General features: G+C 49.3%; 1 protein-coding gene across 2 annotated transcripts in view; it reads left to right on the top strand.

Moving 5' to 3' along the window:
• Nucleotides 1-4: 4 nt before the first annotated feature.
• The window catches only part of LOC106594349 (DDB1- and CUL4-associated factor 15), a 49,942-nt gene continuing 30,303 nt past the window's right edge, over nucleotides 5-19,643 (top strand). For both annotated transcript variants that reach the window (XM_082958626.1, XM_082958627.1), the window contains exons 1-6: nucleotides 5-141; nucleotides 1,019-1,116; nucleotides 4,621-4,759; nucleotides 6,085-6,191; nucleotides 7,055-7,197; nucleotides 18,605-18,766. In XM_082958626.1, coding sequence (XP_082814752.1) covers nucleotides 49-141; nucleotides 1,019-1,116; nucleotides 4,621-4,759; nucleotides 6,085-6,191; nucleotides 7,055-7,197; nucleotides 18,605-18,766 — 742 coding nt within the window. In that variant the 5' untranslated portion in view covers nucleotides 5-48. The remainder of the gene's footprint in view (nucleotides 142-1,018; nucleotides 1,117-4,620; nucleotides 4,760-6,084; nucleotides 6,192-7,054; nucleotides 7,198-18,604; nucleotides 18,767-19,643) is intronic.

Below are 19,643 nucleotides of genomic sequence, written 5' to 3' on the forward strand. Positions count from 1 at the left end.
CCATGGGTCGAGATGGTAGGTAGGGCGTAGTGAACACTACGGCGGAAAATGGCGCCCAGCTCGAAAACCGAAAAGGACGGTAACAAACAAACGCAGAGAAAACACAAAGAACATGTCGTCAAGCTTCTGAACCGTGGAAGGGTATGCAACAAACTAGACAAGAGCATGGCTTTAACGAAGAATGAGGTCGCAGGGTCAATGTCTCGATAGTGCAAGACCCTGCGGATGCTAGCTAGTTAACGTGTTTCTAAGCACCAACTTGCTAGCAGGCTGACTCGTTAGCAAGCCACCTTTGGCCAAAACCTAGCTCCAATCCATGATAACTAAGTTAAAGGCTGGTTGCTCTATTGTGTAAGGGAATGTTGCTAGCTAGTTAACCGTCTATCCCAAGCCACTTAGCTAGCTAACGTTTGTTGAACCGAGCAGTAAACCAGCTTGCGCACGTAAACAGTTTATTTCGCTTTCACTAACGCAACAAGCTAACAAGCCAATTTACTAGTTTTGCATTTGTAGTCGCCGCTGGCCATTTCAGATCACTATGCACGGCATGATTCCTCTGTGTTGCAATGTTTTTCAATTCTGGTCTTGGGGACTGCTGGCCTTTTTGTTTCGGCTAACGTTAAAGGTGATGCTGATCAGCTAGTTAAATCAGGTGTTAATGTTGATTAAGAACAAAATCATGCAGTGTACACCCTAGAGACCTGGATGAAAGAACACTGCTGGGTGGGTGTGTAGGTAGTAGAGTGGTCAAGACTGGTTTCCTGGACTCAGACCAAGCCTCGTCCAAGTACTGTATGTATCAAGCATCTCCGAGTAGGTGCTGATCTAGGATCTGAGGTCCCTCCTGTCCAAGTAATCTAACTCGTAATCTGAAAGGCTAAACTGATCCTAAATCCGCTCGACTACTCTGAGATGGTTATACATACGACCCCATGGACTAACAAGCTGTTTCAATGAAGGTTCTTTATTGGGTACGTTGACCACTTTTCACTAACTTCCCACGTCCTCTCTCCTATAGTTGTCTGGCCAGTATTCTCAGCGCTTGTTCAGGAAACTACCACCGCGCGTCTGTGTTCCCCTGAAGAACATAGTCAGCGAGGAGTTCCTCAGAGCAGGGTGAGTGTTTGTGAAAGACTGTCTTTCTACAATGTAGAAAATAGTGAAAATGACAAAAAACCCTTGAATGAGTAGGTGTGTCCTTACTTTTCACATGTACTGTGTATATACAGTACCAGGCAAACGTTTTGGTTTTTCTTTATTTTTACATTGTATAATAATAGTGAAGACATCAAAACTATGAATTAACATATGGAATCATATAGTAACCAAAAATTTGAGAAACAAATATTTGAGATTCTTCAAAGTAGCCACCCTTTGCTTGGTGACAGCTTTGCACACTCTTGGCATTCTCTCAACCAGCTTCATGAGGAAGTCACCTGGAATGCATTTCAATTAACAGGTGTGCCTTGTTAAAAGTTATTTTGTGGAAATTCTTTCCTTCTTAATGCGTTTGAGCCAATCAGTTGTGTTGTGACAAGGTAGGGGTGGTATACAGAAGATAGCCCTATTTGGTAAAATAACAAGAATATTGAATATAAAATCTGTTTTGATTTGTTAATCACTTTTTTGGTTACTACATGATTCCATAGGTTATTTCATAGTTTTGATGTCTTCACTGTTATTCTACAATGTTGAAAATAGTCAAAATAAAGAAAATCCCTGGAATGAGTATGTTCCAAACTTTTGACTGTTAGTGTGTGTGTGTATATATGTATATACACTACCGTTCAAAGGTTTGGGGTCACTTATACATTTATGCCTAGAAGGACAGCATCCCGGAGTCTCTCCTCTTCACTGTTGACGTTGAGACTGGTGTTTTGCGGGTACTTTTAATGAAGCTGCCAGTTGAGGACTTGTGAGGCGTTTGTTTCTCAAACTAGACACTGATGTACTTGTCCTCTTGCTCAGTTGTGCACCTGGCTAGCTAGTTAGCCGGGTGCACGCTAATAGCGTTTCAAACGTCACTCGCTCTGAGACTTGGAGTAGTTTTTTTCCCTTCCTCTGTATGGGTAACGCTGCTTCGAGGGTGGCTGTTGTCGATGTGTTCCTGGTTTGAGCCCAGGTAGGAGCGAGGAGAGGGACGGAAGCTAAATAGTCAAAAGTATATGAAATACAAATCGTATAGAGAGAAATAGTCCTATAATTCCTATAATAACTACAACCTAAAACTTCTTACCTGGGAATATTGAAGACTCATGTTAAAAGGAACCACCAGCTTTCATATGTTCTCATGTTCTGAGCAAGGAACTTAAACGTTAGCTTTCTTACATGGCACCTATTGATTGCACTTTTACTTTCTTCTCCAACACTTTGTTTTGCATTATTTAAACCAAATTGAATATGTTTCATTATTTATTTGAGGCTAAATTGATTTTATTGATATATTAGATTAAGTTAAAATAAGTGTTCATTCAGTATTGTTGTCATTATCACAATAAATAAACAAATAATCGGCCGATTAATCGGTATCGGCTTTTTTGGGTCCCCCTATCGGTATCGGCGTTGAAAAATCATAATCGGCCGACCTCTAGTGAGAAGCCTGGCCACGGAGACGGGGGTGAAGAGGTAACGTTAGGTGAGAAGCCTGGCCACGGAGACGGGGGTGAAGAGGTAACGTTAGGTGAGAAGCCTGGCCACGGAGACGGGGGTGAAGAGGTAACGTTAGGTGAGAAGCCTGGCCACGGAGACGGGGGTGAAGAGGTAACGTTAGGTGAGAAGCCTGGCCACGGAGACGGGGGTGAAGAGGTAACGTTAGGTGAGAAGCCTGGCCACGGAGACGGGGGTGAAGAGGTAACGTTAGGTGAGAAGCCTGGCCACGGAGACGGGGGTGAAGAGGTAACGTTAGGTGAGAAGCCTGGCCACGGAGACGGGGGTGAAGAGGTAACGTTAGGTGAGAAGCCTGGCCACGGAGACGGGGGTGAAGAGGTAACGTTAGGTGAGAAGCCTGGCCACGGAGACGGGGGTGAAGAGGTAACGTTAGGTGAGAAGCCTGGCCACGGAGACGGGGGTGAAGAGGTAACGTTAGGTGAGAAGCCTGGCCACGGAGACGGGGGTGAAGAGGTAACGTTAGGTGAGAAGCCTGGCCACGGAGACGGGGGTGAAGAGGTAACGTTAGGTGAGAAGCCTGGCCACGGAGACGGGGGTGAAGAGGTAACGTTAGGTGAGAAGCCTGGCCACGGAGACGGGGGTGAAGAGGTAACGTTAGGTGAGAAGCCTGGGGGTGAGAAGGTGATGAAGCGTACTTCATGAACTGTAACCGAAAAAACATCTGGCATTTGGAAAGTTTGAGGTGAGGGAGAAAGTGTGGTGGAACAGGTATTGTTAGCATTGTTAAGTATCTTGCCATCTGGATGGAATTCTCCGTTAGCTAACCAGAGAAATGTTGAGCAACATTGAGCCAACTGAACCAGTCAATTAAATCATCATCTCCACACACACCTTGTGTCCCCACTCTCACACCCCTCCCTCTCTCTCTCACACCTCTCTCACACCTCTCTCTCTCTCCTCCCTCTCTCTCCCTCTCTCTCTCTCACCCCTCCCTCTCTCTCTCTCTCACCCCTCCCTCTCTCTCTCACACCCCTCCCTCTCTCTCACACCCCTCTTTCTCTCACACCCCTCTTTCTCTCACACCCCTCTCTCTCTCACACCCCTCTCTCTCTCACACCCCTCTCTCTCTCACACACCCTCTCTCTCTCACACCCCTCTCTCTCGCTCACACCCCTCTCTCTCGCACCCCTCGCTCTCACACCCCTCGCTCTCACACCCCTCGCTCTCACACCCCTCCCTCTCGCTCTCACACCCCTCGCTCTCACACCCCTCGCTCTCACACCCCTCGCTCTCACACCCCTCGCTCTCACACCCCTCGCTCTCACACCCCCTCGCTCTCGCTCTCACCCCTCGCTCTCGCTCTCACCCCTCCCTCTCTCGCTCTCACCCCTCCCTCTCTCGCTCTCACCCCTCCCTCTCTCGCTCTCACCCCTCCCTCTCTCGCTCTCACCCCTCCCTCTCTCGCTCTCACCCCTCCCTCTCTCGCTCTCACCCCCTCCCTCTCTCGCTCTCACCCCTCCCTCTCTCGCTCTCACCCCTCCCTCTCTCGCTCTCACCCCTCCCTCTCTCGCTCTCACCCCTCCCTCTCTCTCTGCTCTCACCCCTCCCTCTCTCTTTCTCTCTCTCTCTCTCTCTCACCCCTCCCTCTCTCTCTCTCTCTCTCTCTCTCTCTCACCCCTCCCTCTCTCTCTCTCTCTCTCACCCCTCCCTCTCTCTCTCTCTCTCTCTCTCTCTCTCTCACCCCTCCCTCTCTCTCTCTCTCTCTCTCTCTCTCTCTCCCTCACCCCTCTCTCTCTCTCTCTCTCTCTCTCTCTCTCTCACCCCTCTCTCTCTCTCTCTCTCTCTCTCACCCCTCCCTCTCTCTCTCTCTCTCTCTCTCTCTCACCCCTCCCTCCCTCTCTCTCTCACACACCCCTCTCTCTCTCTCTCTCTCTCTCTCTCTCTCTCTCTCTCTCTCTCACACCCCTCCCCTCCCCCTCTCTCTCTCACACCCCTCCCTCTCTCTTGTTCCAGACACATCTTCCTGGGGTTCACTAAGTGTGGTCGTTATGTGCTGTCCTACACCAGTGACTGTGGAGAGGACGATGACTTCTCCTTCTACACCTATCACCTCTACTGGTGGGAGTTCAACCTACACAGCAGACTCAAACAGGTAGGTTGGACCGACTGGGAACCATCTCCAGTGCCCTCCGTATGGCCTGAAGAGATGGTGGACCAGTAGAACAGACCTACTACAGTACATGGACTGACTGTAGCCTAAACCATCCAGGAAGTGGTCTCCAGTGCCCTCCGTATGGCCTGAAGAGATGGGGACCAGTAGAACAGACCTACTACAGTACATGGACTGACTGTAGCCTAAACCATCCAGGAAGTGGTCTCCAGTGCCATCCTTATAGCAGTAATGAGGTGGATGATGTGTTGCTGATTGGCCTGTCAACAGTTACACTTGCTGCAATGGTGAGGAGATGGACATGATTTCATCCCTCTCTTTCATCATTCTGTTGTCCCATTTTACCCTTTTTTTACTTATCATCTCTTCATCTCTCTCTTCTTTCTCTCCATCCCCCTCCTCTCTCTCCATCCCCTCCTCTCTCTCCATCCCCCTCCTCTCTCTCTCATCCCCCTCCTCTCTCTCCATCCCCCTCCTCTCTCTCTCATCCCCCTCCTCTCTCTCCATCCCCCTCCTCTCTCTCCATCCCCCTCCTCTCTCTCCATCCCCCTCCTCTCTCCATCCCCCTCCTCTCTCTCCATCCCCCTCCTCTCTCTCATCCCCCTCCTCTCTCTCCATCCCCCTCCTCTCTCTCTCATCCCCCTCCTCTCTCCATCCCCCTCCTCTCTCTCCATCCCCCTCCTCTCTCTCCATCCCCCTCCTCTCTCCATCCCCCTCCTCTCTCTCCATCCCCCTCCTCTCTCCATCCCCCTCCTCTCTCTCATCCCCCTCCTCTCTCCATCCCCCTCCTCTCTCTCCATCCCCCTCCTCTCTCTCATCCCCCTCCTCTCTCTCATCCCCCTCCTCTCTCTCCATCCCCCTCCTCTCTCTCCATCCCCCTCCTCTCTCTCCATCCCCCTCCTCTCTCTCATCCCCCTCCTCTCTCTCCATCCCCCTCCTCTCTCTCCATCCCCCTCCTCTCTCTCATCCCCCTCCTCTCTCTCATCCCCCTCCTCTCTCTCCATCCCCCTCCTCTCTCTCCATCCCCCTCCTCTCTCTCATCCCCCTCCTCTCTCTCCATCCCCATCCTCTCTCTCCATCCCCCTCCTCTCTCTCCATCCCCCTCCTCTCTCTCCATCCCCCTCCTCTCTCTCATCCCCCTCCTCTCTCTCCATCCCCCTCCTCTCTCTCCATCCCCCTCCTCTCTCTCCATCCCCCTCCTCTCTCTCATCCCCCTCCTCTCTCTCCATCCCCCTCCTCTCTCTCCATCCCCCTCCTCTCTCTCCATCCCCCTCCTCTCTCTCCATCCCCTCTCTCTCTCTCCCCAGGTGCACCATGTGCGTCTGTTTACAGGTGAGGACATCTACAGTGATCTCTACCTGACAGTGTGTGAGTGGCCCAACGACCACTCCAAGATCATCATCTTTGGCTTCAAGTAAGACATCAAGCCAGCGTACATTTGGTCTTTCTAGAGATGTCTGTGATCAGATCAGTGACTGGACATTTCTGTATGTTCTGCATCTCTCTTTTCCCTCCCACACCCCTACACTCTACCCTCCCTTCCCCATACTCTTCTCTCTCTCTCCCTCATCTCTCTTTTCCCTCCCACACCCCTACACTCTACCCTCCCTTCCCCATACCCTTCTCTCTCTCTCTCTCTCATCTCTCTTTTCCCTCCCACACCCCTACACTCTACCCTCCCTTCCCCATACTCTTCTCTCTCTCTCCCTCATCTCTCTTTTCCCTCCCACACCCCTACACTCTACCCTCCCTTCCCCATACTCTTCTCTCTCTCTCCCTCATCTCTCTTTTCCCTCCCACACCCCTACACTCTACCCTCCCTTCCCCATACTCTTCTCTCTCTCTCCCTCATCTCTCTTTTCCCTCCCACACCCCCTACACTCTACCCTCCCTTCCCCATACTCTTCTCTCTCTCTCTCTCATCTCTCTTTTCCCTCCCACACCCCTACACTCTACCCTCCCTTCCCCATACTCTTCTCTCTCTCTCCCTCATCTCTCTTTTCCCTCCCACACCCCTACACTCTACCCTCCCTTCCCCATACTCTTCTCTCTCTCTCCCTCATCTCTCTTTTCCCTCCCACACCCCTACACTCTACCCTCCCTTCCCCATACTCTTCTCTCTCTCTCCCTCATCTCTCTTTTCCCTCCCACACCCCTACACTCTACCCTCCCTTCCCCATACTCTTCTCTCTCTCTCCCTCATCTCTCTTTTCCCTCCCACACCCCTACACTCTACCCTCCCTTCCCCATACCCTTCTCTCTGTCTCTCTCTGTCAGTACTCGTAGCTCCAGCTCGGTGTTGATGAATCTGATGATGAGTGATGAGAACAATAGAGATATCTACATCACCATCGCCTCCATGCCTCCTCCTAGACCCTGCTCTCAGTGCTGCCCTACAAACACCTCTACTATACGCACAGGTACACACACACACACACTCCTAGACCCTGCTCTCAGTGCTGCCCTACAAACACCTCTACTATACGCACAGGTACACACACACACACACACACTCCTAGACCCTGCTCTCAGTGCTGCCCTACAAACACCTCTACCATACGCACAGGTACACACACACACACACTCCTAGACCCTGCTCTCAGTGCTGCCCTACAAACACCTCTACTATACGCACAGGTACACACACACACACACACACTCCTAGACCCTGCTCTCAGTGCTGCCCTACAAACACCTCTACCATACGCACAGGTACACACACACACACACACACACACACACACACACACACACACACACACACACTCCCAGACCTTGCTCTCAGTGCTGCCCTACAAACACCTCTACCATACGCACAGGTACACACACACACACACACACACACACACACACACACACACACACACACACACACACACACACTCCCAGACCTTGCTCTCAGTGCTGCCCCTACAAACACCTCTACTATACGCACAGGTACACACACACACACACTCCTAGACCCTGCTCTCAGTGCTGCCCTACAAACACCTCTACTATACGCACAGGTACACACACACACACACACACACTCCTAGACCCTGCTCTCAGTGCTGCCCTACAAACACCTCTACCATACGCACAGGTACACACACACACACACACACACACACACACACACACACACACACACACACACACACTCCCAGACCTTGCTCTCAGTGCTGCCCTACAAACACCTCTACCATACGCACAGGTACACACACACACACACACACACACACACACACACACACACACACACACTCCCAGACCTTGCTCTCAGTGCTGCCCTACAAACACCTCTACTATACGCACAGGTACACACACACACACACTCCTAGACCCTGCTCTCAGTGCTGCCCTACAAACACCTCTACTATACGCACAGGTACACACACACACACACTCCCAGACCCTGCTCTCAGTGCTGCCCTACAAACACCTCTACCATACGCACAGGCACACACACACACACACACACACACACACACACACACACACACACACACACACACACACACACTCCCAGACCCTGCTCTCAGTGCTGCCCTACAAACACCTCTACCATACGCACAGGTACACACACACACACACACACACACACACACACACACACACACACACACACACACACACACACACGCTCCTAGACCCTGCTCTCAGTGCTACCCTACAAACACCTCTACCATACGCACAGGTACACACACACACACACTCCCAGACCCTGCTCTCAGTGCTGCCCTACAAACACCTCTACCATACGCACAGGTACACACACACACACACACACACACACACACACACACACACACACACACACACACACACACACACACACACACACACACACACACACACACACACACACACACTCCTAGACCCTGCTCTCAGTGCTGCCCTACAAACACCTCTACCATACGCACAGGTACACACACACATACACACACACACTCCCAGACCTTGCTCTCAGTGCTGCCCTACAAACACCTCTACCATACACACACACACACACACACACACACACACACACACACACACACACTCCCAGACCCTGCTCTCAGTGCTGCCCTACAAACACCTCTACCATACGCACAGGTACACACACACACACACACACACACACACACACACACACACACACACACACACACACACACACACACACTCCCAGACCCTGCTCTCAGTGCTGCCCTACAAACACCTCTACCATACACACACACACACACACACACACACTCCCAGACCATGCTCTCAGTGCTGCTCTACAAACACCTCTACCATACGCACAGGTGCACATACGTACAGTGAGGGAAAAAAGTATTTGATCCCCTGCTGATTTTGTACATTTGCCCACTGACAAAGAAATGATCAGTCTATAATTTTAATGGTAGGTTTATTTGAACAGTGAGAGACAGAATAACAACAAAAGAATCCAGAAAAATGCATGTCAGAAATGTTATACATTGATTTGCATTTTAATGAGGGAAATAAGTATTTGACCCCCTCTCAATCAGAAAGATTTCTGGCTCCCAGGTGTCTTTTATACAGGTAACGAGCTGAGATTAGGAGCACACTCTTAAAGGGAGTGCTCCTAATCTCAGTTTGTTACCTGTATAAAAGACACCTGTCCAAAGAAGCAATCAATCAATCAGATTCCAAACTCTCCACCATGGCCAAGACCAAAGAGCTCTCCAAGGATGTCAGGGACAAGATTGTAGACCTACACAAGGCTGGAATGGGCTACAAGACCAACGCCAAGCAGCTTGGTGAGAAGGTGACAACAGTTGGTGCGATTATTTGCAAATGGAAGAAACACAAAAGAACTGTCAATCTCCCTCGGCCTGGGGCTCCATGCAAGATCTCACCTCGTGGAGTTGCAATGATCATGAGAACGGTGAGGAATCAGCCCAGAACTACACGGGAGGATCTTGTCAATGATCTCAAGGCAGCTGGGACAATAGTCACCAAGAAAACAATTGGTAACACACTACGCTGTGAAGGACTGAAATCCTGCAGCGCCCGCAAGGTCCCCCTGCTCAAGAAAGCACATATACATGCCCGTCTGAAGTTTGCCAATGAACATCTGAATGATTCAAAGGACAACTGAGTGAAAGTGTTGTGGTCAGATGAGACCAAAATGGAGCTCTTTGGCATCAACTCAGTTCAACAGTTCCAGGTCTCCGGCAGCCTCTGGAACTGCCGGTCTGCAGCCAACAAGGCTGAGTTCATCTCAGCCTATGCTACCCTCCAGTCCCTAGACTTCCTGGCGCTGACGGAAACATGGATTACCACAGATAACACTGCTACTCCTACTGCTCTCTCTTCGTCTGCCCACGTGTTCTCGCATACCCCTAGAGCATCGAGCCAGCGGGGTGGTGGCACTGGAATCCTCATCTCTCCCAAGTGGACATTCTCTCTTTCTCCCCTGACCCATCTGTCTATCTCCTCATTTGAATTCCATGCTGTCACAGTTACCAGCCCTTTCAAGCTTAACATCCTTATCATTTATCGCCCTCCAGGTTCCCTTGGAGAGTTCATCAATGAGCTTGACGCCTTGATAAGTTCCTTTCCTGAGGATGGCTCACCTCTCACAGTTCTGGGTGACTTTAACCTCCCCACGTCTACCTTTGACTCATTCCTCTCTGCCTCCTTCTTTCCACTCCTCTCCTCTTTTGACCTCACCCTCTCACCTTCCCCCCCTACTCACAAGGCAGGCAATACGCTTGACCTCATCTTTACTAGATGCTGTTCTTCCACTAATCTCATTGCAACTCCCCTCCAAATCTCCGACCACTACCTTGTATCCTTTTCCCTCTTGCTCTCATCCAACACTTCTCACTCTGCCCCTACTCGGATGGTATTGCGCCGTCCCAACCTTCGCTCTCTCTCTCCCGCTACTCTCTCCTCTTCCATCCTATCATCTCTTCCCTCTGCTCAAACCTTCTCCAACCTATCTCCTGATTCTGCCTCCTCAACCCTCCTCTCCTCCCTTTCTGCATCCTTTGATTTTCTCTGTCCCCTATCCTCCAGGCCGGCTCGGTCCTCCCCTCCTGCTCCGTGGCTCGACGACTCACTACGAGCTCACAGAACAGGGCTCCGGGCATCCGAGCGGAAATGGAGGAAAACTCGCCTCCCTGCGGACCTGGCATCCTTTCACTCACTCCTCTCTACATTCTCCTCTTCTGTCTCTGCTGCTAAAGCCACTTTCTACCACTCTAAATTCCAAGCATCTGCCTCTAACCCTAGGAAGCTCTTTGCTACCTTCTCCTCCCTCCTGAATCCTCCTCCCCCTCCCCCCCCCCCTCCTCCCTCTCTGCGGATGACTTCGTCAACCATTTTGAAAAGGAGTTTGACGATATCCGATCCTCGTTTGCTAAGTCAAACGACACCGCTGGTCCTGCTCACACTGCCCTACCCTGTGCTTTGACCTCTTTCTCCCCTCTCTCTCCAGATGAAATCTCGCGTCTTGTGACGGCCGGCCGCCCAACAACCTGCCCACTTGACCCTATCCCCTCCTCTCTTCTCCAGACCATTTCCGGAGACCTTCTCCCCTTCCTCACCTCGCTCATCAACTCATCCTTGACCGCTGGCTACGTCCCTTCCGTCTTCAAGAGAGCGAGAGTTGCACCCCTTCTGAAAAAACCTACACTCGATCCCTCCGATGTCAACAACTACAGACCAGTATCCCTTCTTTCTTTTCTCTCCAAAACTCTTGAACGTGCCGTCCTTGGCCAGCTCTCCTGCTATCTCTCTCAGAATGACCTTCTTGATCCTAATCAGTCAGGTTTCAAGACTGGGCATTCAACTGAGACTGCTCTTCTCTGTGTCACGGAGGCTCTTCGCACTGCTAAAGCTAACTCTCTCTCCTCTGCTCTCATCCTTCTAGACCTATCTGCTGCCTTTGATACTGTGAACCATCAGATCCTCCTCTCCACCCTCTCCGAGTTGGGCATCTCCGGCGCGGCCCACGCTTGGATTGCGTCCTACCTGACAGGTCGCTCCTACCAGGTGGCGTGGCGAGAATCTGTCTCCGCACCATGCGCTCTCACCACTGGTGTCCCCCAGGGCTCTGTTCTAGGCCCTCTCCTATTCTCGCTATACACCAAGTCACTTGGCTCTGTCATATCCTCACATGGTCTCTCCTATCATTGCTATGCAGACGACACACAATTAATCTTCTCCTTTCCCCCTTCTGATAACCAGGCGGCGAATCGCATCTCTGCATGTCTGTCAGACATATCAGTGTGGATGACGGATCACCACCTCAAGCTGAACCTCGGCAAGACGGAGCTGCTCTTCCTCCGGGGGAAGGACTGCCCGTTCCATGATCTCGCCATCACGGTTGACAACTCCCTTGTGTCCTCCTCCCAGAGTGCTAAGAACCTTGGCGTGATCCTGGACAACACCCTGTCGTTCTCCACTAACATCAAGGCGGTGACCCGATCCTGTAGGTTCATGCTCTACAACATTCGCAGAGTACGACCCTGCCTCACACAGGAAGCGGCGCAGGTCCTAATCCAGGCACTTGTCATCTCCCGTCTGGATTACTGCAACTCGTTGTTGGCTGGGCTCCCTGCCTGTGCCATTAAACCCCTACAACTCATCCAGAACGCCGCAGCCCGTCTGGTGTTCAACCTTCCCAAGTTCTCTCACGTCACCCCGCTCCTCCGCTCTCTCCACTGGCTTCCAGTTGAAGCTCGCATCCGCTACAAGACCATGGTGATTGCCTACGGAGCTGTGAAGGGAACGGCACCTCCATACCTTCAGGCTCTGATCAGGCCCTACACCCAAACAAGGGCACTGCGTTCATCCACCACTGGCCTGCTGGCCCCCCTACCTCTGAGGAAGCACAGTTCCCGCTCAGCCCAGTCAAAACTGTTCGCTGCTCTGGCACCCCAATGGTGGAACAAGCTCCCTCACGACGCCAGGACAGCGGAGTCAATCACCACCTTCCGGAGACACCTGAAACCCCACCTCTTTAAGGAATACCTAGGATAGGATAAAGTAATCCTTATAACCCCCCCCCCCCCCCCTTAAAATATTTAGATGCACTATTGTAAAGTGGTTGTTCCACTGGATATCATAAGGTGAATGCACCATTTTGTAAGTCGCTCTGGATAAGAGCGTCTGCTAAATGACTTAAATGTAAAATGTAAACTCAACTCGCCGTGTTTGGAGGAGGAGGAATGCTGCCTATGACCCCAAGAACACCATCCCCACCGTCAAACATGGAGGTGGAAACATTATGCTTTGGGGGTGTTTTTCTGCTAAGGGGACAGGACAACTTCACCGCATCAAAGGGACGATGGACGGGGCCATGTACCGTCAAATCTTGGGTGAGAACCTCCTTCCCTCAGCCAGGGCATTGGAAATGGGTCGTGGATGGGTATTCCAGCATGACAATGACCCAAAACACACGGCCAAGGCAACAAAGGAGTGGCTCAAGAAGAAGCACATTAAGGTCCTGGAGTGGCCTAGCCAGTCTCCAGACCTTAATCCCATAGAAAATCTGTGGAGGGAGCTGAAGGTTCGAGTTGCCAAACGTCAGCCTCGAAACCTTAATGACTTGGAGAAGATCTGCAAAGAGGAGTGGGACAAAATCCCTCCTGAGATGTGTGCAAACCTGGTGGCCAACTACAAGAAACGTCTGACCTCTGTGACTGCCAACAAGGGTTTTGCCACCAAGTACTAAGTCATGTTTTGCAGAGGGGTCAAATACTTATTTCCCTCATTAAAATGCTAATCATTTTATTACATTTTTGACATGCGTTTTCTGGATTTTTTTGTTGTTATTCTGTCTCTCACTGTTCAAATAAACCTACCATTAAAATTATAGACTGATAATTTCTTTGTCAGTGGGCAAACGTACAAAATCAGCAGGGGATCAAATACTTTTTTCCCTCACTGTACACACACATATACATACACACACTCACTCTCAGACCCTGCTGCCCTACAAACACCTCTACCATATCACAGGTACACACACGTTTCTCCTCTAACTACCAAACACACAGTCTCTCTCTCTAGGTAGTGGAGAGTGTCTGGAACATGGTTATATGTTGAACAGTCTCTCTCTCTCTCTCTCTCTAGGTAGTGGAGAGTGTCTGGAACATGGCTATATGTTGAACAGTCTCTCTCTCTCTCTCTCTCTCTAGGTAGTGGAGAGTGTCTGGAACATGGCTATATGTTGAACAGTCTTTCTCTCTAGGTAGTGTAGAGTGTCTGGAACATGGCTATATGTTGAACAGTCTCTCTCTAGGTAGTGGAGAGTGTCTGGAACATGGTTGTATGTTGAACAGCTTCTCTCTCTCTAGGTAGTGGAGAGTGTCTGGAACATGGTTGTATGTTGAACAGTCCTCTCTCTAGGTAGTGGAGAGTGTCTGGAACATGGTTATATGTTGAACAGTCTCTCTCTAGGTAGTGGACAGTGTCTGGAACATGGCTATATGTTGAACAGTCTCTCTCTAGGTAGTGGAGAGTGTCTGGAACATGGTTGTATGTTGAACAGTCTGTCTCTCTCTCTAGGTAGTGTAGAGTGTCTGGAACATGGTTATATGTTGAACAGTCTCTCTCTAGGTAGTGGATAGTGTCTGGAACATGGTTGTATGTTGAACAGTCTCTCTCTCTCTCTAGGTAGTGGAGAGTGTCTGGAACATGGTTATATGTTGAACAGTCTCTCTCTCTCTCTAGGTAGTGGAGAGTGTCTGGAACATGGTTATATGTTGAACAGTCTCTCTCTAGGTAGTGGAGAGTGTCTGGAACATGGCTATATGTTGAACAGTCTCTCTCTAGGTAGTGGAGAGTGTCTGGAACATGGCAAAATGTTGGACAGTCTCTCTCTCTCTCTCTCTCTGTAGATAGTGGAGAGTGCCTGGAACATGGTTGTATGTTGAACAGTCTCTCTCTAGGTAGTGGAGAGTGTCTGGAACATGGCTATATGTTGAACAGTCTCTCTCTAGGTAGTGGAGAGTGTCTGGAACATGGTTATATGTTGAACAGTCTCTCTCTAGGTAGTGGAGAGTGTCTGGAACATGGTTATATGTTGAACAGTCTCTCTCTAGGTAGTGGAGAGTGTCTGGAACATGGTTGTATGTTGAACAGTCTCTCTCTAGGTAGTGGAGAGTGTCTGGAACATGGCTATATGTTGAACAGTCTCTCTCTAGGTAGTGGAGAGTGTCTGGAACATGGCTATATGTTGAACAGTCTCTAGGTAGTGGAGAGTGTCTGGAACATGGTTATATGTTGAACAGTCTGTCTCTCTCTAGGTAGTGGAGAGTGTCTGGAACATGGTTGTATGTTGAACAGTCTCTCTCTAGGTAGTGGAGAGTGTCTGGAACATGGCTATATGTTGAACAGTCTGTCTCTCTCTCTAGGTAGTGGAGAGTGTCTGGAACATGGTTATATGTTGAACAGTCTCTCTCTAGGTAGTGGAGAGTGTCTGGAACATGGCTATATGTTGAACAGTCTCTCTCTAGGTATTGGAGAGTGTCTGGAACATGGTATATATGTTGGACAGTCTCTCTCTCTCTCTCTCTCTCTAGGTAGTGGAGAGTGTCTGGAACATGGTTATATGTTGAACAGTCTGTCTCTCTCTAGGTAGTGGAGAGTGTCTGGAATATGGTTATATGTTGAACAGTTTTTCTCTAGGTAGTGGAGAGTGTCTGGAACATGGCTATATGTTGAACAGTCTGTCTCTCTCTCTAGGTAGTGGAGAGTGTCTGGAACATGGTTATATGTTGAACAGTCTCTCTCTAGGTAGTGGAGAGTGTCTGGAACATGGCTATATGTTGAACAGTCTCTCTCTAGGTATTGGAGAGTGTCTGGAACATGGTATATATGTTGGACAGTCTCTCTCTCTCTAGGTAGTGGAGAGTGTCTGGAACATGGTTATATGTTGAACAGTCTGTCTCTCTCTCTAGGTAGTGGAGAGTGTCTGGAACATGGTTATATGTTGAACAGTCTCTCTCTAGGTAGTGGACAGTGTCTGGAACATGGCTATATGTTGAACAGTCTCTCTCTAGGTAGTGGAGAGTGTCTGGAACATGGTTATATGTTGAACAGTCTCTCTCTCTCTCTCTCTAGGTAGTGGAGAGTGTCTGGAACATGGTTGTATGTTGAACAGTCTCTCTCTATCTCTAGGTAGGGGAGAGTGTCTGGAACATGGTTATATGTTGAACAGTCTCTCTCTCTCTCTCTCTCTCTAGGTAGTGGAGAGTGTCTGGAACATGGCTATATGTTGAACAGTCTCTCTCTCTCTCTCTCTCTCTAGGTAGTGGAGAGTGTCTGGAACGGCTATATGTTGAACAGTCTTTCTCTCTTGGTAGTGTAGAGTGTCTGGAACATGGCTATATGTTGAACAGTCTCTCTCTAGGTAGTGGAGAGTGTCTGGAACATGGTTGTATGTTGAACAGTCTCTCTCTCTAGGTAGTGGAGAGTGTCTGGAACATGGTTGTATGTTGAACAGTCTCTCTCTAGGTAGTGTAGAGTGTCTGGAACATGGTTATATGTTGAACAGTCTCTCTCTAGGTAGTGGACAGTGTCTGGAACATGGCTATATGTTGAACAGTCTCTCTCTAGGTAGTGGAGAGTGTCTGGAACATGGTTGTATGTTGAACAGTCTGTCTCTCTCTCTAGGTAGTGTAGAGTGTCTGGAACATGGTTATATGTTGAACAGTCTCTCTCTAGGTAGTGGAGAGTGTCTGGAACATGGTTGTATGTTGAACAGCTCTCTCTCTCTCTAGGTAGTGGAGAGTGTCTGGAACATGGTTATATGTTGAACAGTCTCTCTCTCTCTCTAGGTAGTGGAGAGTGTCTGGAACATGGTTATATGTTGAACAGTCTCTCTCTAGGTAGTGGAGAGTGTCTGGAACATGGCTATATGTTGAACAGTCTCTCTCTAGGTAGTGGAGAGTGTCTGGAACATGGCAAAATGTTGGACAGTCTCTCTCTCTCTCTCTCTCTGTAGATAGTGGAGAGTGCCTGGAACATGGTTGTATGTTGAACAGTCTCTCTCTAGGTAGTGGAGAGTGTCTGGAACATGGCTATATGTTGAACAGTCTCTCTCTAGGTAGTGGAGAGTGTCTGGAACATGGTTATATGTTGAACAGTCCTCTCTCTAGGTAGTGGAGAGTGTCTGGAACATGGTTGTATGTTGAACAGTCTCTCTCTAGGTAGTGGAGAGTGTCTGGAACATGGTTGTATGTTGAACAGTCTCTCTCTAGGTAGTGGAGAGTGTCTGGAACATGGCTATATGTTGAACAGTCTCTCTCTAGGTAGTGGAGAGTGTCTGGAACATGGCTATATGTTGAACAGTCTCTCTCTAGGTAGTGGAGAGTGTCTGGAACATGGTTATATGTTGAACAGCTGCTCTCTCTAGGTAGTGGAGAGTGTCTGGAACATGGTTGTATGTTGAACAGTCTCTCTCTAGGTAGTGGAGAGTGTCTGGAACATGGCTATATGTTGAACAGTCTGTCTCTCTCTCTAGGTAGTGGAGAGTGTCTGGAACATGGTTATATGTTGAACAGTCTCTCTCTAGGTAGTGGAGAGTGTCTGGAACATGGCTATATGTTGAACAGTCTCTCTCTAGGTATTGGAGAGTGTCTGGAACATGGTATATATGTTGGACAGTCTCTCTCTCTCTCTCTCTCTCTAGGTAGTGGAGAGTGTCTGGAACATGGTTATATGTTGAACAGTCTGTCTCTCTCTAGGTAGTGGAGAGTGTCTGGAATATGGTTATATGTTGAACAGTTTTTCTCTAGGTAGTGGAGAGTGTCTGGAACATGGCTATATGTTGAACAGTCTGTCTCTCTCTCTAGGTAGTGGAGAGTGTCTGGAACATGGTTATATGTTGAACAGTCTCTCTCTAGGTAGTGGAGAGTGTCTGGAACATGGCTATATGTTGAACAGTCTCTCTCTAGGTAGTGGAGAGTGTCTGGAACATGGTATATATGTTGGACAGTCTCTCTCTCTCTAGGTAGTGGAGAGTGTCTGGAACATGGTTATATGTTGAACAGTCTGTCTCTCTCTCTAGGTAGTGGAGAGTGTCTGGAACATGGTTATATGTTGAACAGTCTCTCTCTAGGTAGTGGAGAGTGTCTGGAACATGGCTATATGTTGAACAGTCTCTCTCTAGGTAGTGGAGAGTGTCTGGAACATGGTTATATGTTGAACAGTCTCTCTCTCTCTCTCTCTAGGTAGTGGAGAGTGTCTGGAACATGGTTGTATGTTGAACAGTCTCTCTCTATCTCTAGGTAGGGGAGAGTGTCTGGAACATGGTTATATGTTGAACAGTCTCTCTCTCTCTCTCTCTCTCTAGGTAGTGGAGAGTGTCTGGAACATGGCTATATGTTGAACAGTCTCTCTCTCTCTCTCTCTCTCTCTAGGTAGTGGAGAGTGTCTGGAACATGGTTGAATGTTGAACAGTCTCTCTCTCTCTCTAGGTAGTGGAGAGTGTCTGGAACATGGTTGATATGTTGAACAGTCTCTCTCTCTCTCTAGGTAGTGGAGAGTGTCTGGAACATGGCTATATGTTGAACAGTCTCTCTCTCTCTCTCTCTCTCTCTCTAGGTAGTGGAGAGTGTCTGGAACATGGCTGATATGTTGAACAGTCTCTCTCTCTCTCTCTAGGTAGTGGAGAGTGTCTGGAACATGGCTATATGTTGAACAGTCTCTCTCTAGGTAGTGGAGAGTGTCTGGAACATGGTTGTATGTTGAACAGTCTCTCTCTCTCTCTAGGTAGTGGAGAGTGTCTGGAACATGGTTATATGTTGAACAGTCTCTCTCTAGGTAGTGGAGAGTGTCTGGAACATGGTTGTATGTTGAACAGTCTCTCTGTCTCTCTAGGTAGTGGAGAGTGTCTGGAACATGGTTATATGTTGAACAGTCGGTACCAGGTGGTCTATCCCTTCCCCACCTTCCAGCCTGCCTTCCAGCTGAAGAAAGACCAGGTGATCTTCCTCAACACCTCCTATTCCCTGGTGGCCTGCTCTGTGTCCCTCTGTCCAGGTAGGAGACAACACACACAATGAACACACACTTCACCTTTCTGGTTCAGTTTAATTTCTCTCTACCTCTTCTCTCTGTCTCGTTCATTTCCCCTCTTTCTTGTTTCTCCTGTGTGATGATATGACTATCTCTCGTCTCCTGTGTGATGTCACCAAGTCTCGTCTCCTGTGTGATGTCACCAAGTCTCGTCTCCTGTGTGATGTCACCAAGTCTCGTCTCCTGTGTGATGTTACCAAGTCTCGTCTCCTGTGTGATGTCACCAAGTCTCGTCTCCTGTGTGATGTCACCAAGTCTCGTCTCCTGTGTGATGTCACCAAGTCTCGTCTCCTGTGTGATGTCACCAAGTCTCGTCTCCTGTGTGATGTCACCAAGTCTCGTCTCCTGAGTGATGTTCCTGTGTGATGTCACCAAGTCTCGTCTCCTGTGTGATGTCACCAAGTCTCGTCTCCTGTGTGATGTCACCAAGTCTCGTCTCCTGTGTGATGTTACCAAGTCTCGTCTCCTGAGTGATGTTCCTGTGTGATGTCACTAAGTCTCGTCTCCTGTGTGATGTTACTAAGTCTCGTCTCCTGTGTGATGTCACTAAGTCTCGTCTCCTGTGTGATGTCACTAAGTCTCGTCTCCTGTGTGATGTCACTAAGTCTCGTCTCCTGTGTGATGTCACCAAGTCTCGTCTCCTGTGTGATGTCACCAAGTCTCGTCTCCTGTGTGATGTCACTAAGTCTCGTCTCCTGTGTGATGTCACTAAGTCTCGTCTCCTGTGTGATGTCACTAAGTCTCGTCTCCTGTGTGATGTCACTAAGTCTCGTCTCCTGTGTGATGTCACTAAGTCTCGTCTCCTGTGTGATGTCACTAAGTCTCGTCTCCTGTGTGATGT

The sequence above is a fragment of the Salmo salar genome, chromosome 12 (genome assembly GCF_965601325.2).
Source record: "Salmo salar chromosome 12, fSalSal1, whole genome shotgun sequence".
Classification (NCBI taxonomy): Eukaryota; Metazoa; Chordata; class Actinopteri; order Salmoniformes; family Salmonidae; genus Salmo; species Salmo salar.